The following is a 22735-nucleotide window of genomic DNA, read 5'->3' on the forward strand; positions in this document are numbered from 1 at the left end:
TCATGAAGTCAAACTGGAAAAAATGTCAAAGAGCTAAAATTACTGAAGATGAAAAACATTGTAATTTAATTTTTCAAAAGAACAGTAGTCAGAAAACTTTTTTTTTAATTGTGTCAATGGACAGCAGATTGAAAAGAAATGCTGAACTGAAATTACTTTGACGTAGTTAATTAATTTACATAGTAAATTTTTTGAGGTTAACTTGACGATGAAAGTGACTCGTGGCACTGTTGAAAAGTTCATGAGATAGTTTTATACCTGATTATTTGGCTGAAAAAAAAAGTGAGTCTCTATAGCGAATACCGTAAAACCTGGGCCCCCACACTAGTTTAATACCTGGTTTTGTGGCTAAAAAGGGGAGTAATGTGGATGAAAAGTCCCTATAAGGTACACCTTATTTATTGAAAGTGGCACATAATCAGCCGGACTCAAGTTGGTACTAGCATAAAATTTGAGTTAAAAGTTGTACTAAGCTCTAATTTGGAGCGGGAAAATTTAAATAATTCATCAGTAAACTGGCCAAACTTTCAATTTTTTGAACAACTTTCATCTGAATTATCGTTTGTCAAAGTTGCTTCCTCTCATGAAAACTACAACTGCGCGCTAGAAAAATTACGCAGTTTATCTCATAACAATGTATTTTCGGGCTTCCAAGATACTTATGTCTAAAGATATACTCGTTTTTATTAGTCCAAGTAACAGTAACTTTGCGATTTATTTTATGTCGTGCAACTTTTCAGAAGTTGTCGAAAAAAAATCAAGCTTCACGTATAACAATATAGATAGGCACCAAAACAAAATTTTCAAAAGAAAACAGATGTTTTACATATGACCGCCACAGTAGGATTTTCTATTTAAAACTGTATTTGGTGGCAAATTTTGTGCTTCATCTTATGGTGCAAAGAAAATCGGAGACACTCACCTGTGTCACCCTCAAAATTTTTTAAAAAACCTAAAATTTTGAAAGTTTGGAATTTTCGGATGAGTATTAAAACTACTTTAAGATAACCAACCTTTCTGAAACTTGTCACAAGTGTACACAAGGCTAAGTTTTACCGTAATATAAGAAAAAAATTTGGGGTCATCGCTAAAACTTTTTATGTATTTTGTCTGGAACTTTGGTTCGGAATTGCGCTACAGCCGCCACAGTAGAAATTTGATTTTACTTTGAAATCCAATCCCCCATTTCATGAACTATCAGAATCCATCAAAAAATTTGGTGGCACTAACTTCCATCCAATACTTTTAGTCCACTTTGTCAGTGTGATTAATGTTTTTCAAAGTTTTCGAATCAAAATAATGAAATTATCGAAAAACTGATAATTCCATTCGATTTATCGCAGTCGATTACATAGGTACAAATTCTAACTTTTAAAAAAATGAGTTTCTAACGCCCGGTACAAGCCTTCAAAAATGGGATTGTGCCGAGGGGAGAAAAATTTGGTCGCCCCGCCCCCTTTCATTGCGGCGCCTAAATATAGAACTTAATTTAATTTTTTACAGGATGAAAAACCTGTACCGCAATCTTGCGATTTCTGGCACTCTTTTTTTCTGCGCGGTACTTCTGTTTAGTTTCGATGATGCTACAAAATGGAAATCAAGATTTGTAAGAATTTTTTGGAATCCACAATTTATGGGTCAGTATCCTATTTTAGAGTTTCTTCACTCGATGTCAACATCTTCTTGACGAACGAAGTCCTGAAACTGAAATTTTGTTAATCGACGTTGATTTTCTGCAAAAATTGACTGAAGCCAATGGAACGACTTGCCTATGGAATGAGAGAAAACCAATAAAAGTGAGAAACCATTTCCAAATTTTTATAATTTTTAATATTAGGTCGGAGTCGACATGAAGCATAAACTCAATCCCCATAATCTCGAAGATCTAGGGTTTGAAGTTTTCTATTATTATAACAATGCTAGTAAGGATTTTTTGGATTTTGAAATGAATGCAGGCAGAAGATTGATTCCAAGGTATTTGAGGATTCATCTACTTCAAACTATATTGAAAAAAGTTGTTTAGAAAATTCAAAACTCGATGGATTGGAAATATTGAAATTCCGGAGGATACCCAGAGATTCGCAGAGTTTTGGAAACGTTCCAGTTTTAGAGATTGTGTTGGATTGGATATGAAGAGAAGTGAATCCGATGTAGGTGTTCTGGGTTAAAAAATATAGAATTTCTGATTTTCAGAGTGTCTTTTTGAAAGGACCTGAAACTGCAGACATTTTGGCTCGGCTCCGTGATGACTTGTTGGATAACGGAATGTTTCCTTTTCTGAATGGTGGAACATTTTTGGGATGGTATAGAGAATGCACCATTATTCCACACACTTATGATGCTGATTTCGCCGTTTTCAAATACAATTACAAACCAGAATACCCTTATAAACTTCTGAATGGTTCTTCTGAATTTAAGCTGGTTAGAATGTTGGGAAAAGTTAGTTTATGGAATAATATTCGGATACTGAGATCTTGGAAATTTGCAGTTAGAAGATGGTCTAGAACTCACAGTTGTTCCAAAACTTAAAGCTAACCCTCGCATTGATATATTTGTGATGTACGATGGTATTGAGAATGGTGTGCTGACTCATCATTATACTCCTGGACTTGGGGGTATAGCTATAAAATTTATTTAAAAATCAATATTAAAAATTATTTCAGGTGATGGCACAAAATACAAATTCACTTATCCAATATATGACCCCTGGTGTGCTGCTGAACTGCACAATCACTTATTCTGGGTGTCGTGCTCTCCGAAACCTCAAATTATCGTATGTATATGATACATAAATTCGTTAATTCACTGAATAAATTATTTCAGCACGAATACGGTCCACAGTGGTATTTGGACCACCCAACGTCACAATTCGCATGGAATTCTTCTCCTAAAAATATCAGAGAAAATGGAAAACTGACCAAAGAGGAGATGAAGAAGTATTATCTTGAATTTTAATGGGTTTTTTTTTGTTTAGAATCAAAACTTTTTCTGTTAATAAAAATCTTTTTTTGTTGTCCAGTTTAGAGAGGGAAGACAAGAGATTTTTCGGAATGTTGTTTTTGAAGTGCAGTATGCATTCAGACGTAATGGTGTAATGTGTTTAGTGTTTCTCACCACCTTGGAAAAACTTTTTGAATGTCCAACTTTTCAATTTTTAGGTGACGTTTCTTTTTTGTTCATAATGCAGAAGGAAAAATGTGTCCAATATTTTATAGGAGAAAATCTGCATGTTCACAATACAATCACGAAAGACAAATAAATTAGTAAGATAATAAGTTAAGAGAAGATACAATAGCGAAAAGCAACAGGGGAGAAAATTATCCAGATGTGCAGAATCCGCAGGTGAGTGGGCACTGAGTGCGCATGAGGGAGATGTAGGCGGAATTTGTGCAGAAAGCACGACGGTTTGGACAGTCGGAAGTTCCGGTGGCAGCGTTGACTTGGTCGACACAAGTGGCTGAAATATTCAGAAGATCAGAAGACGCCAGATATTCAGAATATTACATGAGACAGTAGTGGAGGAGGAGGAAGTGACAGTCGAGCTGCTGGAGCTGCATCTTCCACAAGTGGCTGGGCATTGAACAGTCATCAGATCGTAGTAGACAGAGTTGTTGCAGAGAGCAGCGCGAGCTGGACAATCGGAGACACCTGTGGATGGGTTGACACGGTCAGCGCAGGAAGCTAAAAATATGATAGAATGATTTGGATTGGGCTAAAGAAGCGAAGCAAGCAGAAAAAGAAACAATGAACAGAGAGCTAGGCAGAAGCAAAGGCTGCCACCTACTGGTTGAAGTGGCGCTAGAAGTGGTATTACATCTACCACAAGTGACTGGGCACTGCACAGTCATGATATTGTAATATACTGCGTTATTGCAAAGAGCAGCACGAGCCGGGCAATCAGATCTTCCGGTGGATGGATTAGAACGATCGGCACAAGTTGTGCCTGGAATGGGGGTGATTAGGATCGAAGAGAGGAATTGGATCACTTAAGATCAAAGGCTAGATAAGATTTCGAATGCTGCATAAAGTTTCAAAATATGGATATCCCCGTCAAACTTACTGGATGTCGAGGTGGTGGTGGAGGAGGTGGAGTTGCATCTTCCGCAAGTTCTTGGGCATTGTTGGGTCATCACGGCGTAGTAGGTCGAATCGTTGCAGAGAGCAGCACGAGCTGGACAATCGGAGACTCCGGTGGATGGGTTGACACGATCAACGCAGCTGGTGGAAGAGGTGGAGGTGGTGTTACAACGTCCGCAGGTTCTTGGACACTGTTGAGTCATGACTGTGTAGTAGGTGGAGTCGTTGCAAAGGTAAGCAAGAGCTGGACAATCGGAGACACCGGTAGATGGATTGGTACGATCGACGCAGGTAGTGGTGGAGGATGTGACGGTGCCAGTGGCAGCGGTGGTCACGGTGGCAGTTACTGTAGATCCATCAGAATCGGTGACGATGGTGGTGACAGCAGCGGCGGTGGTAGTGGCAGCGGCAGCTAGAATATCGAAATGTTTAGTTAAATTTTTGAAAGAAGAAACTCACTTGTAACAGGACAGCACTGGGCAGCAACTTCATCACATACTTGATTATTGGAGCAGGCAGTACCGAAGATATCACCGCACGCTGCAATGTATACAATGTTAAAGTTTTTTTCAAAATCTTAAATTTGACTCACGTCCAGAAGAAGCCGTAGCATCACAAGTTTGTGAGTAGGCAACCGAGAAAATGGCGAATGAAATGAAGAGTTGGCGGAGGAACATTGTTGAAAAAGGAGAAAACACCGAATTGGTTGGTGAAATGACTTCAGTATCTACTGCTTTTATACTGGAAGAGATCCCCAACAAGGGAGAGCCTGTGCAAATACTTCGTTTTTGCAACACCACTCTCTACGTTTTCAACAAAAACTGATCATTGTACTTGTAACAATAGGATGTAGACTGTTTAGAAACAATTGCTGAAGTCTCTCAGGTCCGTTGTTTAGACCACGCCCCTTTTTTTTGAAGCTCATACGAAATACATTTCTTCTTAATGACATACGGAGATTTTTCCGCGTTTTCCCGATGGAATACAGGGACAAAACCGTAAGACTCAGCGGTGCAATTTGAAGATATTGCGTCGAGACCAACGTCATTCTGAAGAATTTGCGTTGGAGCGCATTTACATTGTATTAACATCAAAAAATGCCACGTGACGATTCGATTATTGACTCTTCTAGTTATTTTGTCTAATAATCGAACGATTCCAGTCGGAAATTGTCAGAAATCTGAAATTATGTGTCTCTAACACTCTCTCGCTCTTGCGCACTATTTCCTTTTTCCCGAAGACAAAAAAGAACGACGGCTGCTCAAATATTCTAGTTTTTGTTTCAAAAATATCCTCCCCACACAGATTTTTCGACACAATACGTTATTGTTTTTATGTTGGTACAACCATTCTCGAACGAGAGCCATTGTCGTATATTTGAACACATTTCTCGGCGAACACACAAAATTTATTTTGTATATAAATTAAAAATTAATGGGGAATAAGGAGAAGAGATGTAGAACAATTATTACTAATCGTGGAACAATTAGCAGAATCCACAAGTTCTTGGACACTGCGAACGCATGACGGTTTGATAAGCAGAGTTGTTGCAGAGTGCGATGTTGGAAGCGCAATCGGAACGGCCGGTGGATGGGTTGACTCTGTCGACACATGCTGTAAATTATATGGTTTTTTGAGTGATGATCATTTATGTATTTTATTTTCTATTAATATTTCTATTTCGTGCGTATTTCACCAGCCGCGTCTTCCCGGGTGTAGCGCCCACACGCCGTCCGCTCGTCGCCTGCTTGTCGCCCGGTCGCTTGGAATGAACAACTAGATTGAGTTTTGTACGCGTCAAAAAAGTGCGTTTTGCGGAAAATTGCTGTGCCGCAATATTGCGAACTGGACAAAAAGGACGGGTGACGGGTGGCTTTTGATTCGACGGGTGTTCTCGGACAGGATGGAAAGCCTAAAAATATAACATCATAAAATCCTACTTCCTGTTGCAACAGTAGAGCTTGAAGATCTGATCGTCGATGATGATGATGACGAACTTCCACAGAATCCGCAAGTTCTTGGACACTGAACTCTCATCAGAGCAATGTAGTTGGAGTCGTTACAGTAGGCTGTCATGCTAGCGCAATCAGAAGTTCCTGTCTTTGGATTCGTCAAATCGACACATGTTCCAGTGGAACGAGTTGTCGAGAAGGATGAGCATCTTCCGCAGGTTTTTGGACATTGTTGAGTCATCACATCGTAATAGTTTGAGTCGTTGCAAAGAGCCCTACGGGAGGCACAGTCAGATGTTCCTGTGGCTGGATTGACCCGATCGATGCATCCGGTGCTTGAGGTGACAGTTCTTGAGGTGACAGTGACTCCTCCGGTGATTCTAGTAGTGGATAATGTGCCGGTGGCGGTGACGTCGATGGTTGGGACGGTTGTGGTGACTGAAAAATTGGTTGGATTAATAATCGTAGTTAAGTGTAAGACACTTACCAACATCAGCATTCAAACAACAACTTCCAAGTGTAAGATCACAGGTAGATCCCGTGGCACATGGGAGGGAAGCGTCGCATGCTGAAATGTGCAAAAGTTGATGTAAGATTATTAGAGCTTTAATTTAAAATACCCTGTTGTGAACCTAAAATTTCAGTTAAGATAACCGTTAAAGTTACAAGTTTTTTTCAACTAAAAATCTATCGTTTTCCTCTAATAAAAGCTGACCCTAATCTTCAACTTTAATTATCTCGGTTCCTGTGAAAGATAACAAAAAGTTGTCAGCTGATAAAGTGTTGGTGATACAATGATAAATAATTAATCAATATAAAAATTTTGATACCTTTTATAGGGATCGAGATAATTGAGCTCACAGTCGGGTAGGCTTTGTTGAGTTTCAATTCTCTCGAAAACCAGAAAAAATCTTACGAGCTGTAACTTTCGTTGGATCACACGACTGTCCAAAGGCGATTGCCACAAGAGAACCAATTAGGAAAACCGACTTGAGCATTGTACCAAATTGTAGAAAGACTTGATGATCCTTCTCGGATTGTCACCTCCTTTTATACCAACTTCCTGTTTTCTCTGCGTTTCACCAACTGCCTTATCACTCCTAGTGGCGATCAGTCTGTAAGCTATTCAAATAATGTCTGCAAGAAAATTGTTAAACACAATGCCTAATTGATCTCTTCGTTTGAAAGATCTATTTGAACAGGCTCTTTTTCATTGTGCGAATGGACACCTATTTTGTTAATTTTCACTAGATTTTAACAGAGGACAATGAGAACAATAGTGACCAAGTTGGTCAGATGATTTGTTTTTTTTAATGAGGAATAATGGATATTTCAATAATTCATTAATAAAAATATCACAGTTCTATCCACTATCAGTTCTCTCTAGAAGAACGCCACTCCAAATTTGAGCTACTGTAACTCAATTTATGTCAAAGATATCAAAAAGTGATCAACTAACAGAATATTTTTGGTATCTTGGCAAAAATTTTGCCAATTGACCAGTTTTTGATATCTTTTGCAGGGAATGTATCTCATTGAAGTCCGATTTTTTGTCGGCAATTTTACTTATCTAAGTTTGATAAATTCTTGCAAAAACCAAGTTTTTGTAATTTTACATCATTGATACAGTTTCCAGAAGAAACATCTTGTTGAGGAACACTTCCAAATGTGGCCTCCTTTGTTTCCGGATTGAATACCTTATTGTGCCATCTAACTCTCTTAATGCAGGTTTCACGATAAGCGGTATTTTTACAGCACAGAAGTTAATGGACTGTCGATTTTTTGTTTCCAAACAACGAATACAATATACCTATTCAGAATTCATATTTATTATACAGCAAAAACCAATCTTCCCAGGAGCACGTCCATCCCCTGTACAAGGTATAGTGGATGGCGTAAGTCGTGAGATGTCGGTGCTTGAGGTGAAAGTTCTTTGGAACAATACAGAGAAGATTAGCATGGCCCCTGCGCAAGGATGACACGCAAATTCGTGAAGCGTTCCAAACTTTTTGCGTTTTTGGGTCAGACATTATAAATGCTCTTATTCAAGGATCTAATTTTCAGTTCAATTACATCGGTTCCTATAATAGATTTCTGAAATTCACTAACTGATAAAATGTTTTTCATAATATCTTTTTTTGCATTTTTATACTTTACAAAATGTTTGTATGTTTTACGGGACATGAGTCAACATCTTTTTTACACAACAAAAACTTTTTCCCCACACGCACAACACCCCCTTTTTGTCACCCGAAGAATTACCAGAACCAACAATTCTTACGTGACCCATATTACTATTTTCGTGAAAAGCCACATATTGACACGTGGAAAAAATTTTCCAAAAATCTTTCGTTTTGGTTCATTCCCTGATATTTGTTAAAAATGAAATGCCTGATTTTGCTCACTATTTTTTCTACCACTATTCTTTTTAATATCCTAATTTATTACCGATCTGAGTTTTCGACCCGATTCTCTATTAAAAAATATGTATGTTTTGAAAGATTCTACATCCCTCCACATAATTATTGTTACCATTGATTTCTTGGTGAAAACTCGATAAAGACCCGAATTTTTAAAACATTTCTAAAACTCAAAAAACACAGTCTAATCATCAAAGTAATTGTTCTCATAGTCAGTTTTATGAAGTTTAGAAAATCTAAATTATAAAACTCTGGAATTCTGAACTTCGGACAATTTCAAACTATGAAGTTCTGAAATTCTGAAATTCGGACAGGCCAATTTCTGGGTTTCTGAAATTGTTGAAAATAGGTGATAGATTTCAAAATTTTCATCAGCAAAATCAAAGTTGACAATAGTCATGTGGAGTGCGTAGTTTGACTTTTTAAATTCAGACTTTTATTCAGACAAATTACACCGAATGTGGTTATCTTCTTGAGGCTTGGAACCCTAATATTCATGTGTTATTGATTGATCTTGAATTTCTGAAACAATTAAATTATGAAATTTGTCAGTGGGATAAGAACAAACGTATTCAGGTAAAGTTCATTTCTATATTTTCCGATTCCATTGATGTCTATTTTTTCAGATTGGAGTCAATAAAAGTTACAAAAATCTAGAATATTCTCTTGATAAAAATCATTTTGACGTCATCTACTATACTGACGACTCTGAAAAGGATTTTTTGAAGTTTGACATCGATGGTGGAAGAATTATTCCTAGGTAAAAAAAATTGATTGATTCCAAGAAAAAAAAATTCCAGAAGATTTGAAGCTAGCTTGTCTGGTAATATTGCGATTCCGAAAGATCCTCAATTGTTTTACCATTTTTGGAAACGTTCGAAACTTTTGAATTGCGCTAATGTGGAAATGAACAGAACGGAATTCCAGAAGCCAGTTTTAAACGCTTCCACCGCTTCGACTTTGATTTCCCGGCTCCGCGACGAACTTCTAGATAACGGAATGTTCATGTTTTTGACAGATGGAACCCTTCTAGGATGGTACAGAGAATGCACAATAATTCCACATACAACGGATCTAGATGTTTCTGTTTTCAAAGACAATTACAATCCAATCTACAAAAAGAAGGTTCTGAACAATGAAAGTAAGTACTTCAAATTGTGGCGGAGCTTGGGAAAGGTGATTTACGAATGATTAAAAAATAATTTATAGAAAATTTTAGGAAGAAGACTCCCTTGAATTGACATTTATTCCAAAAATCGAGAGAACACCAACTATTGATATATTTATAATGTATGATGGTATAGAGGACGGGAACTTGACATATCACTACGTCAGTGGTGTTGCCGGTTTGCTTTGAATATTATTATTTCAAATATTCATGTTTTAACAGGCGATGGTACAAAATATAAATTCTCGATTCCCATTTATGATCCATGGTGTGCAGCCGAACTTCACAATCATATTTTCTGGGTTAGCTGTTCACCGGAAGAGAAATTATTCGTATGAAATCATTCGAATAATTTATCAATTCAACATTTTCTGTGAAAATTACAGCACGAATACGGTCCAGAATGGAGGAAAGATCATCCGTCGTCTGTTTACACATGGAATAAATCGGGAAAAAATGGGAAGATTGTCGGAAAGTTTACGAAAGAGGAAATGCGACAGTATTATGTTATGTACTAGATGTCATAACTAAGAACGACATTTTTTGGCTTCAATTTACTATTTGGGTTTCTAAATATTTTTTCTGTTACTCGGTTTAAGAATCTGATCTTTGTTTATTACATGTTTCCAAGACCACACCGACCTTGATTTTAGAAGACAATTAAAAACTACAGTACTCCAAAGTAAACCAGTTAAAAAAGAAGCTTAAAAAATTCCCGTCTACGTTCATGAACTCATTTGGGTCTAAAGCAGCGTGTCAAAAAACACGCCCAAATAACTTTTAGGTCAGAAGAAATTCAATAATTTCAAAGTTGGCGTGAATTTCACCTATTTATTTTTAATCAACAAAGTTGTAAACCGTGATTTTTTTCGCCCAACGTTAAAAAGTTTGATTCTCAGCCAAATAATTCAGCATCAAATTATTTCTACACGGTGAATTTTTCACTACCGCTGCTACAGCGCACTGCTTTCAACTTTGGATTTTTATTTTCTCGAATTCTAGCCCAAGGATTTTTTTTCGTTCCATAAATTTTTTGTAAATTTCATGAAGATATATAGTAAAAAAATGAATCAGATTTTTTTTTGTCCATTGTACTTTAAACCGTCGCAGACTGTTTCGCATTTCGGTAGTGAAAAACTCACCGTGTTTCTAAAATCTCACGTTTATTATGGCGCGATTTCTGACCCGTTGCCTTGGACCCAAGTGTGAACTCTTATCAACCGGGGGCTAAGCTGGAGAAATCAACGAGAAATCAGAGTTCTAACGTTGTTCAGGGCACCTGGGATCTTCCAATCATTCTACGAAGACAACGTTCAACCAAACTTCTCTACTGCGAAGCTCAACGATGCTTACCGACCTCATCAGCAAGGAAATTCAAGGAATACGAGAGGATGACTGGAAGACGATGCTTTTTCACTGCTAGGAAGTTTTGTGTGCGCTTCTTGTTGTTTCTTTTTATTTGTCTTCTGATTGGTGTCCTAGTGGACGAAGTTGAGACACTATACTCGCCATGTTTGGGGTTCATGGCTAGGTGGATTATTTCCACTGAACGTCCCCCGTTCACAATAGACCGAAATCGGATTTCAAAAGAAAATGAAATATCAGCAAATAGTGTACGAATAGCTTCCTAACAGTGAAAAGAAGTTATGGAACCAACTGTCGTGACAAATATTCTACATATATGTATTTAGAAGATTGAGATTACTTTGAACTCTTAATTATGGATTACTGTAATTTCCTTTTATATCATCTGAATGTTAGTTCTTGCAGGTTTAATTTTATTTGTGATTTTTTAATTTGAAATTTGAATGTTTGTCATTATCTAATTAACAGGAAATAGATTTGAGAACAATTAAAATGCAATACTGTTTATTATGATTATTATTTGTTGAACAGAGATCGTCTCGGAAGACATTTTTTGAAAACAGAACAAAAGAGAGGAAGCATTTTTGTACCCGCTATGATATAAAAAGTGCATTATCAATTCAGCTGAAACTATCCGAAATTTGAAAAATTGATAGATCTAACAATTTGAAAGTAATGCGGAGAACTCGTTTTCCAGTGGTGGTTGAGTTAGTTGCAGTTGGAGAGTTGTGCAATTCACGGCTAGTTCTCCACAAATCCGAACGACGTCTCGACGAAGAGTGTTGAAGATCTGAAAAAAAAACTTGTGGAATTTTTTTTTGAATAAATGAAGAGTTCAGAAATCATTTTTGTTTGTTCATGTTGAGGCAAAAACCATTATCGTTTATAGAAAGATGTGAAAAGTTAAGACTATCGTATTTGCTCTACAGGGTGGCTATTAATTATTGACACCGATCCAAGCCTTCATTACTCTCCTAAAACTCGATGAAAATTCTCCAAATTTTGGATTTCAGACGCACAAAATTTATAATAATGCAAATGTTTTCAAATACACTTTATTTCACTTAGACGACAGCCTTCAGAAGCTTCGGAAAGGAGGCAACCACGGCACGGAGGTATTTTCTACCTTTTTGTGCCCATATCTTCTGAAGGGGGGTCATCAGAAGTGTGATATTTTGTATTTTCATGAAGACACTATATGGGTTCAATACCCTAAAACTGAATAATTTTTTAGTTTCAAGCCTGGGAAGAAATCGATCCATTCTTGTGCTTAGTTCAGCTACGGAAAATTGAGTTTGAACCACCCTGGGGTGTCTTTGGCACTGAAAACCGTGGCTCAATCTTGTCGAAACGCTCTATATTAACTTTTCAAGTAGGATTCAGATTAATGCAAAATTTTGATAACTTAAATTTGTTCCATAGATGATTTTGGATCGAAAATTAAGGAAAACAAGGGATTTTTCGCAATTTCCAGTGATTCCATCAAAGATCAGAACCGTGGCGGCAAGCGAAATTCTATTTGCAATTTTTCATTACTGGCATACAGACTACATATTTTTGAATAGAATTCTGCAATTTCAAGAGACCATGTTGCCATCGACTGTAAAAATTATCACCCGAAAGAAGTGTCCTTGTGTGAGTGGTTAGGCGCGTGCCGCTTAGAAAGTTCCAGGCTTTTTGAGACACAAATCTCTAGTGTCCCCTTCCCAGAGAACTCATTTGCTATTTTTAAAAAGACCAGAAGTTGTTCTTTTTTGAAGATAATTTTTATCAAGCTTCGGGCCATTTTGAAGTCAGCAGCGAGCTTTCTGTGACTCTCGTCTGAATTTCAGCAAATCCTTTTTGCACGACTATAACGATGGTATCTGATGTCACAAATACCTCAAAATCAGTTATTAGATAGCCCACATCAGTGTGATTAAGAAAACATTTATGGGCAGTACTTTCGACCAACATGCGGTCCACGCGGATTGCTTTTGTAAGATCAATCATGAGGTCATTTTCAATTGTGTCGTTGTTGACCGAAACAAGGGTTGGAAAAAGAGCCACCATTCAGTTCAGACGTAATATTGTGTGATGAAATTTGGCAGGGAAATGCACAATGAGTAGAGGAGTAAGAAAATTATAAAAGAACACATATTAGTGCGTCTTCTATGTAACATATCTAGCTCGCAAGTTTGGTGTTAATAATTAATAGCCACCCTGTAATAGAAGCCCATCCAAATCATCAATTTTGAGATCAATTATCTCGGTTTCTGTAAAAGATAACATGTTTGCCAACTATGAAAATGTTGGTTATGTTATGACCAATTTGGATAGCTCTTACTGGAACCGATATAATTGAGCAGGCCTATTACAGACCTGATTTCAAAAAAAAACTCACCGTCTGCTCTCCATTAACTTGTAACTTTGCCATCACCCGACTCATTTGTTTCATATCATTCGCAATCAACGTCTTCGTCATATCCACTTCTGTTCTCTGCGTCGCCGTCGTTACCCGATCCCTCATTCCTGATGCCACTATCAACATCTCTCTGAGTTGTGACGTCACCTCTTTGACAGAATGCAGAAAGTCCTCGTTATGTGTCAGATTGTTGAATGAGTTTTGGAGTTTTGTCACAGCGTCGCAAACGCCGTCCACACTCCGTCGCAGTTCCCGTGAGGTTTTGTCCTAGAAAATGGGGAAAAATTACCATTGAAAACTGAGAAAAGGACTCCTTACCTCAAACCGCAGTGACCTGGTTGACGTTGGAGTGTGATGTAGGTATCCATTGGACGTTCGGATGTTCTCCACCGACGAGTGTGACGTGGATGGAATCTGATCTGGTTCCAACTCATCATCAATGTCACCGTCTTCCTCTTCCAACCATTTCGCATCTTCTTCTGCTTGTCGCTTCTGTTCTTCCATAGTACGGTAGACGGTTAGAGATGGAAGACTAGACATTTCGGCAACTATGACTCCGGCAGGCTGAAAAAAGAGAGATTTTCGATCTGGAACAACTTTCTCAACTTACGCTTAAAGGTTTACCAACTATAATTTGATCAGGTGGAACATTTCGAAGAACTTGATGTCTGACGTCTTCGATGATCTGTACAATAAAGGATAATCTCAAGTACTTGATCATTCTCTTACCGCATGAATCTGATCCACTGTCGGCCGTTTATGAGGCTCAATCGCCCACATTTTGTTCCTTATAAAATTATAAAGTGCCGCTGGACATTTCTCAGGACATGGAGGTCTTGATCCTTGTTCAATATGCATGATGACGTCACTATTCGTGACACCAGCCCATGGTTTGATACCTAATGAATAGATTTCCCACATACAAACTCCAAACATCCATACATCAGAAGCCATACTGAACTGTCGATAGTTGACCGATTCTGGAGCCAACCATTTGATAGGAAGTTTTCCACGTGAAGCTGTGTAAACTGCATCATAGTCTAGTGCTCGGGAAAGTCCGAAATCTGCTAGTTTGACACATTGAGGAGAACAAACGAGGATGTTTCTAGCAGCAATATCTCTGTGAACGAATCGAGTGGAATGAAGGTAAACCAGTGAATCACAGATTTGAGATGAGAACAGAGTTAGAGTTCGAAGGGGAAGCCAATCCTTCTCTTGTTGAAGATATTCTCTTAACTCTCCATGAGGTGCCAATTCCAAAACTAACCACATTGGTTGATCAACACACACTCCGATAAGCTGGATGATATGAGCGTGACGGAAGTTTCGCATCAGACTTGATTCCTGGAGAATCAACTGGGTATCTGATGGTTCTGCATCACTCTTGCAAACTTTCACAGCCACAGCTATCCTATCATCCTTCTCCAAGTCATGATAAATTGCTTTATATACATTTCCGAACTGCCCTCCTCCAATAAGTTCTTTCAAAGTGATCAGTTCTCTTCGTAACCTGATATTATTGTCAATATTATTCGGAGTCTTCGGTCGAATCGTTGCCTCATGCATCGTCATGGTTTCACATCTCTCGATTCCTTTTAATTTGAATACACTATCTCCTTGGTTGTACAGCATTTGATATCCATCCAAAAGATGTGCCAGGGATTGTGCCAATTCTTCTGTGGAGAGAGTTATCATCACTGGTTTTGCAGCGCCGGATAGTTTCAGTTGCAACAGTGTCTTTTCTGATCCGTGCTCCATTTTTCGGATTGTAATGTCAGCAATGGTTCGAAGTTCCAAAAGGCGGGAGGTCTGAAGATACCAATAATTTAATTCAATTTTTTAAATTAAAAAACTAACATCACATCTTTCATTCAGCCGATACGACAATCCAGCATGTGGTCCCACCACCAACTCCACCGGATTCGTCCATCCAGCACCTAGACTTGCTTTGAAAACTTCCACATCAAACTTGACGACGTCTAGAAGAAGAGCAAGGCTTCTGATGATAGATTCATTCGGCGGAGTTGCCGAGAACTTCTTCATATATGCCATGAACTGTTTCTTCAAATGACTATGTTTCAGGTTCGGATTATGAAGAACATTCGGAATCAGAGACTGTATACATGCATCGATATCCACTTCTTCCATATGGTGATCTGCGCCTTTGCTGAAAAATATTAATTTTAAAGTTTGTTCCAAAAGAGGAAACTCACTTATGGTCCGCAAAGTCTCTACAAATCTTAAGAGCCGCTACTTCCAGAGCCACTTCCACAGAAGACCTCCACGCCACGTGGCTGAAAAATTCGTCGACGACTTGTTCGTGGAGATAGACGAACGCGGAACTGTCGGTGACTTGGAGTTCGTATACGGATTGTGGCATTAGTCTCATTCGCATTTCTAGTCTGAAAATTGGGATGCACATTTATAGATAGATTTTGTACAGTTTAATTTGAACTGGATGTGCTTACGATCTAACAGTTTGATCCAAACCTTACTTGATTTCATCACAAACTCCGATTGGTAGATGTTTCGCATAGATATGTGGTAATTGTGCAATTCGAAGCAATGGATGAAGCCAAAGTGAATCTCCGGAACCTAATAATATAACTCTCTATCGAGTGTTCCCTCGTTGTTCAAATTATACAAACCCGCTGTTTGTGGAGATGGACCAGTGACGAGTCGAAGAGCAAAATGAGCAACAGCCACTTTTGAGATGCCGATTCCTCGCGCGACGACATGGATAACACGCTGCAACAATGATTTATGACTGTAACACTCCCTGAGAAAAAAGGGGACAAACGGGAGAGAGAAGACACTTGTTTGACGATTTATGAGTTTTTGGTTGGTGTGTGACACAGAAAAAATGTCGTTCGTGGAGTTTTTCGGAATGGGAATACTGTTGGAACTTGGTCCAGTTTTTTAAGGTCTACTAAACAAATTAGAACGTTCATTTTGTAGTCGAAAACTTTTTTGAAAAAAAACATCAGAATATACCGGTTGAAAGCAACCAAGTGCCAGAATGCATTTGGTTGAATTTAAACATTCGGTTGAAAGGTGGAAAAAGGCTTTGGCATATTTTCAAAAATCACTCAAAGTCCACAGTTTCAGATGCTAAAGTTTCCAAACATTGAATAATATAACATTCGCTGTTTTCGGAATCCAATCAGTATTACTGTAAACACACTCAAAGAACGCTCCCGCCCAAACTATCAACTTTGAGCCTATTTATCTCATTTCCTGTGAAAGATATCAAAAAGTGGTCAACTGTCAAAATGTTCATTAGAGTATAAAAAATATTTTATTAGTTGACAGATTTTTCATATCTTTTACAAGAACCGAGAAAAATTGCCTCAAAATTAACGGTTAGGGGTTATTCCATTCGAGTGTTTATGGTTGTCTAAGTTGATGTCTGGCGCATCATTGGCGCTTTTTCTTGTTGCAGATTTTTTGGAAATTGTCGTTGAATTATTACTTTTTGGTTTTAAGCAAGTGAAAACAATACTTTTAGTTAGTCCTGTATTTCATTCTTCAATATTTTTGACATATTTTCGTTCAAAATTTGACTTTTTAGTATTGCTCATCATTTTCCACAAATTTCCCATTTGACTTAATTTTTCCCTCCTCATTCTCTACTGAAAATTCTTTTTGTTTGTTTTCTCTTCCACTGAAATGCCAACTATTTATTTCGATTCTTTGAAAAAAAAGAGCAGGTGATCAATCAAAACCACACCGGAGCATTGGTTGGTGTCAGCAGCTCTTTTTCTCTTTTTTTTTTGATATGAGAGCACAATAAATAAATAAATAATTGCTTCTTCTGAAAGACTTTTCTCCAAACGGAGGAATCAAATGGAGAATATGCATTTTCCGGCCGAAGCTCTCTACTTTTTCAAGCGTGTTGTTATTGCAAAAAAAATGGAAGGACATTGGGGAGAAGAAGAAGAAATAAATAAACACATTCAAAACCAACATAAATTTTATTGGCGGCGAGTTGGGAGCTTTTTTCCGGTGGTCTGGGGGGAGACCAGAAATCTAATTTTCGTTTCAAGTGCTACCTAGATATGTGGATGTGTTTTTTTTTCTGGCAGATTCAAAAACCGAAATTCAATCCTAGACACTGTGGGTTCTTCCTAGAACATCGAGACTCTTGAATAAAAAAACTGAAAGGAAGTTCCAAGATGTTTTGATTCGAAATTCCAAACTCCAGTTTCCACAATTTCCATTGTGCGATTCTGATCTTGGGTTCGGGTATTTTTGTTTTTGAAGACTTCCTGGCGCTGGTATTCTGATACAGTAAATTATCTAATTGAAGCCCACATGCACTTTTGAGTTCTATTATCTCAGTTCATATCAAAGATATCAAAAATTTGTCAACTACTAAAATGCTGCCGATATTATGACAAACATTTTATCAGTTGACAGTTTTTTGATATCTTTTATAGGAACAGAGATAATGGAGCTCTAGGCTTCTATTAGAGCATTTACGATATTATAGAATGACGGAATTTAGTAAAACTGATATTCCGAAGTTTTTTGATTTCTACAGATTCAAACTGAAATGAAACCGTGTTTACTTTTTTTTTATAATGGACTTTTTTTTTAGGCCATAAGATTCTTCTTTAAAGAAAATTTTCAAAATCCGGTTCCGAGCCTTTTGAGCTTTTTTACCCACACACTCTCCATTTTATGGACTTAAACCTCTCCACTTTGAAATTTACGACTTCCAACTTTTTGACGATTCCACTCTCCATCCATCAGTTTTTTTCGAAAAGAAAACAGGAAAACCCACTTCGAAAGTGGCCTCACACCAATCCATTAGACTGATCAAAATCGTTTTCCCGTCTTTTGCTCTTTTCTATCCGTTATATTTTTATTTTATTAGTTAAAAGGGGAGGAAACGAGGGAGGGAGAGACAGGGAACCCCAATATTGATTGATTGGACGTTTCAAGTGATAAGATGATAGCACTTTTCCAATAGGTCATTTTCTTGTTGGAAATTTGATATTCTTTCGAAACGGAAACACACTCACTTCAATGGTCGTCTGCTCATCATAACGAACTGCTTTCGAGGGACCACCGATCAGGAATACACGTGCCAGTCCTTCCATTACATGACTAGTTTTGGGGTTTTGCTGGAAATCATAAATTGAAAAATAACCTTTTTAAAAAAGCCAGAGGAACTACGAAAGAAAAATAGGTAAATAACAATTGTACACTTAATAACCGGTCATATAACAAGAACAATGGATTCGAGGGACACATGGGCATTATTTCTAGCCGGGCAAACACGACTTGGTTGGTTGGAATATAGAACTTGAAGGTTTGAAGATGTTTGTGAAATTAAGGCCAAGTTTTGGCGATTGGAAACGAGACAAAATAAGTATAAAGTTCAGAATCATCTTATGTTAAATCAGCATCTGAAACACTCCAAATCTCCAAGAGAGAACATCTCAATTAGAAAAGTTATAATCAATCGATCAGAAACTCAAATCTTCAAAATCTCCGGGTGTCCTACAAACTTTCTTAACAAAAAAGTTGAAATATTTTTAGGTTACGGTAGTTGTCGTTGTGGGACCTTCGGCCACGCCACCGGCTGTTCTTTTCCACAGCTTCGATTTCTTTTGTACCAGAATAATACGATAACATAAAAAACGCAAATCTATGAGACTCTATCGTTTAGCAAGTTTCTAGAAATTCAATGAAAAATTAAAACCTGCGGAACAAAAAACTTTAAAAACTCAAAATAGCTGAATATGCTAAATCTAGGCTTCATTTTCAGCAAATAGTTTTTTTTTGAATTTAAAATTGAATAAATTATTTAAAGATGGTGAAATTGCAGAAAATATAATTTTCAAGTTCGAAATCCAGAATTACCAAATTTCTGGCTCTCCAAAACAAAACTGGATCTATTCTCAGACTCAAAAACACAAAAAATCTTGTGCCCTACTTGAAATACAAAGAAAAATACTTGAAAAGCCTTATGCAATTTTTCAGAACATTTTAGACCTCCCAAAAATCTCATTCAACAGAAATGTGATATTTTTGGTGCACTTTAAAATTAGTGAGGAGTACAATTGAAGTGTGGGAATCAAATTTCCAGAGATGATGTCCGAAAGGAAACATATCAAAAGGTGTCAAAAACAAATTGAGCAGATATAGAGAAAGTGTAAAAGAAGAAGAAGTAAAAAGAAAAGAGAAAAGTGATGAAGGGCTTGGGTATGGATAGGATAGAAAGGGACCATCTGTCCTTTCGGACCAAAAAGAAGAAGAAAAAGAAGAAGAAGGGGCGGTTCAATCAGGCAAAGAGTATTCAAGAAGAAGAAGAAGACGTCTTTTATAACGTCATCAGAAGATGACACTGTGATGGCAAACAATAACACATAGGCACGACACTCTCGGAGCAAAAAAACGATGGATTGGAGGGGCGGGCCATAGAGCAAATGGCAGGAAAACGGAAACGAAGAAGAAGAAGAAGGAGATGGAAAAGAGAGACAGAGTTTTTGGGAGCAATTGGACGCGAGAACCCGGGAGAAAGAGGCGATAATCGGATGTATCCTTCTTTCTCTCTCCCTCTTTCATTTTTTCTGTCACGTTACGGGGACGAATTGGAAGAAAAGAAAAAGGAACGGCTTGGTAGAAGACCAATTTTAAAAGAATTTGGAAAAAAAAGAAGAAGATAAATGTGTGAAATCGGAAAGGGAATTGAAGAAAAGTTTGGAGAATTTTGGGATTCAAAAATTTTGAGAACAATGGAAATTGACAAAAAAAAGGAAAACAGTAGGTTTCAATCTGATAAGCAATAATTTATGGCCGAATTTTACAAATGACAGTACATCACTACCAGGGCAGAAAACATTAAAAAAAGTCAGAATCAGTGAAAATAGAAAACTTTTAGGACTAAAACCATTTGGGTTAAAAATTCTAATCTTTCAAATCGTTGAATTCTTAGTTTCAAAAACTTTGGTGGCTGATGGTGAAGTTCTAAAAAAAAGAAAAGATTCGGTTTTCTTTTGAATAGCCTGTAACCAGCCAGAAGTTAATAATAATAATAATAATTTATTGATCAGAAGAAAACATGGCACAAAAGTTATAACGGAAGTTCTAGATAAAATCCCTAACGAGATGAAACTAGAGAATGGGGAAGAAAATAGTAGACATGTAAGGTTGGCAAGATATTAAAAAAAGGGGAAAAGGTAAGCAGACAACTAAAAACGGGTGATGGAAGACTGGATTAAAGTAGAAAATTGACCGGGAGTTAAAAATTGGGGAGTGTTCCTTACAATTGCATTCCAAGTAGGGGCGGTGGTGAAGAAGAAGTCATCGGTACATTTATCTGAGAGTTAGATAATTCTGAATTTCGAATTAAAAAATTATAGCTTCTGGAATTTCCCCAACTTTACATTATTTATTCTATTTCAAAGATTGTTGTTGAAAATAAAGCCTAGATCTAGCTCATTAAGCCATTTTCGATTTTCATAGTTTTTTTTAGATCCGTAGATTTCGATTTGTCATTGAATTCCTAGAAATTTGCCAAAGGATCGGAATCCCAAAGATTTGCTTTTTTCCAGGTTATTTCATTATTCTAGTAAAAGCTTCAAATAACTCGAAAGAAGCACATGATTGCTCAATAAAACGATTGTAGTTAACATCATGGGTTAAAATATTTGTTTAGTTTCTGAACATCTCGGAGAGAAGGTGTTTATATTGCCTTATGATTAAGGAAGATAAATTCAAGGCTTCGTAAGTATTTAAATTCAAAAAAGAAGAAAATATAGTTTTGATGATTCACCACGCCTACTTGTTTTCGATAAATATTCCAATAAACGAAATAGCGAAAAAAAAAACAAATTTCGAAGCTACCAGAATATTCTACGGTTCAGCTTTTCTAACTCGAATACCACAACCAAAACAACATTTGCGCAATGGAAGAGAAAATGGGTGAACGTAGAACGGTTCAGCGTGCGAAATAGCGTAAGAATTGGAGGGAAGCTGAGAAACAGAGAAAAGAAGGTATTTGCATACCGGTGGGAATGAGTAAGAGGAAGAAGGACAAGGACACAAGGGAAAGACGGAGTACAGAGGAAGAGGGAGAGGGCAGTATGATAACATTCGGAAGGTTATATTGGTCTTCTCCACGATTTTTTTACGATTCTGGTTACTTTTTATGACTGGTTAAATGCCGAAAAGAAAACACGTGGCAAACCACACAATGAGATTCATCGGGAAAGAAGCAGGGACATTAGAATCGGGAAGCGAGAAAGATGGAACAAACAGATAGAATTCAAAAAGGGTTTGAATTGGATAGCGAGAACCTAAAGTTAAACGAGAGGACGACAGATATATGTAATAGATATGTCATTGGGTAAATTCGAAATTGCTAAAGATTTTATGTAGCTGGGGAATGGGGATTGAATTTCATTTCAGGAAGAAGTAATCAGAGATCTATTTTGAAATTTCGAAGCTTTACTGTACCAGCAATTTATTTTTCGAATTTTGAATTTTAGCGAGATTTTGTTTTTCGACCGATTTTTCGAATTGACTTATTTAATTTTTAATGAATCTACTTTATTTATGTTCCTGTAGTTTTTATTCACTATTTAATAGGTGTGCTTTTCTCTCAATTCTCGATTTCATGATTTTTAAAAGAAAATATTTCTTCTCAATTTTCTTCACTTTACAATTAGATGATAGTTAGATATGTGATTTTGTTGCATTAATTCATAAAATTTTTTCAATTAACAAAAAAAAACTCTGGCTGAGGCGTTTCTGGCCGAGACCCGGCTTCCACCCGAAAAATGTTCTGTTAAAATTTTACAGTAATCTCATAGTCAGATCAATTTTTTTCGGGGGTACGACGAATTCGAACGTTTTCAAAATCGAACAGACCTAAAATCGAACAGATTCAATTCAGAACAGTCCTTTTTTCGCACACGTACCAGAACAGAACGCGGACAGAATCGAACTGTTACAAGTTCGAACTGGTAAGGAGTCGAACTGTCCCAAATTGGAACGCTGTTTTGTGTGTGCTTTCATGCGCGCTCTGTTGCAGGCTCAACTTTATTCTCCTCTTTTTTTTAAAATTATGCTTTTTGTGCTTTTTCAGTCGCATTTTCGAAAAATTTCAAAGTTTACAGCACGAAACTCGGTTTCTTCGATTCAAAGAATATTTTATTATAATAGGGTTTAAAAAATAAGTTTTGGCTGAAGCTTTTCGTGGCGAAACCCTGCTTCACCCTGAAGAATGTTCCTTTAATGTTTTACCGTAATCTAATAATTGAGAGCACACCAACTGGGAGGAAAACAAAAAGTGGGAAGAACCATCTGGGAGGAAAAATATAGCCGGGAGCGGAGC

The 22735-nt window shown here is 37.3% G+C and overlaps 5 protein-coding genes across 5 annotated transcripts in view; 3 read left to right on the forward strand and 2 right to left on the reverse strand.

Moving 5' to 3' along the window:
- Nucleotides 1-1504: 1504 nt before the first annotated feature.
- Nucleotides 1505-2955, forward strand: CBG10798 (the record flags this gene model as incomplete). The annotated part of the gene is made up of 8 exons (XM_002639927.2): nt 1505-1606; nt 1656-1796; nt 1838-1974; nt 2024-2150; nt 2194-2439; nt 2489-2615; nt 2664-2773; nt 2824-2955. The coding sequence occupies 8 exons, from the start codon at nt 1505-1507 to the stop codon at nt 2953-2955; spliced, it is 1122 nt and encodes a 373-aa protein (XP_002639973.2).
- Nucleotides 2956-3317: 362 nt separating this feature from the next.
- Nucleotides 3318-7027, reverse strand: Cbr-phat-2 (the record flags this gene model as incomplete). Its single annotated transcript, XM_002639928.1, has 4 exons — nt 3318-3457; nt 6018-6467; nt 6517-6597; nt 6946-7027. 4 exons carry the CDS (start codon nt 7025-7027, stop codon nt 3318-3320), a joined length of 753 nt encoding a protein of 250 aa, XP_002639974.1.
- Nucleotides 7028-7795: 768 nt separating this feature from the next.
- Nucleotides 7796-10148, forward strand: CBG10800 (the record flags this gene model as incomplete). The annotated part of the gene is made up of 5 exons (XM_045236428.1): nt 7796-7924; nt 8894-9025; nt 9076-9209; nt 9250-9625; nt 9840-10148. 5 exons carry the CDS (start codon nt 7796-7798, stop codon nt 10146-10148), a joined length of 1080 nt encoding a protein of 359 aa, XP_045094361.1.
- Nucleotides 10149-11640: 1492 nt separating this feature from the next.
- Nucleotides 11641-18491, reverse strand: Cbr-kin-32 (the record flags this gene model as incomplete). The annotated part of the gene is made up of 10 exons (XM_002639930.1): nt 11641-11772; nt 13366-13653; nt 13705-13950; nt 13997-14071; nt 14116-15195; nt 15244-15553; nt 15600-15788; nt 15882-15981; nt 16035-16134; nt 18414-18491. 10 exons carry the CDS (start codon nt 18489-18491, stop codon nt 11641-11643), a joined length of 2598 nt encoding a protein of 865 aa, XP_002639976.1.
- A 1332-nt stretch (nt 18492-19823) lies between these two features.
- Cbr-vha-16 overlaps nt 19824-22735 on the forward strand; it is a gene marked incomplete at both ends in the record, with an annotated part of 3854 nt that continues 942 nt past the window's right edge. Inside the window, 7 exons of the mRNA XM_045236437.1 lie at nt 19824-19826; nt 19873-19879; nt 19921-20016; nt 20092-20164; nt 21216-21393; nt 21432-21480; nt 22339-22394. Of these exons, the coding sequence (XP_045094362.1) occupies nt 19824-19826; nt 19873-19879; nt 19921-20016; nt 20092-20164; nt 21216-21393; nt 21432-21480; nt 22339-22394 (462 nt within the window). The remainder of the gene's footprint in view (nt 19827-19872; nt 19880-19920; nt 20017-20091; nt 20165-21215; nt 21394-21431; nt 21481-22338; nt 22395-22735) is intronic.

This window comes from Caenorhabditis briggsae (assembly GCF_000004555.2).
Source record: "Caenorhabditis briggsae complete genome, chrI, whole genome shotgun sequence".
Taxonomy (NCBI): domain Eukaryota; kingdom Metazoa; phylum Nematoda; class Chromadorea; order Rhabditida; family Rhabditidae; genus Caenorhabditis; species Caenorhabditis briggsae.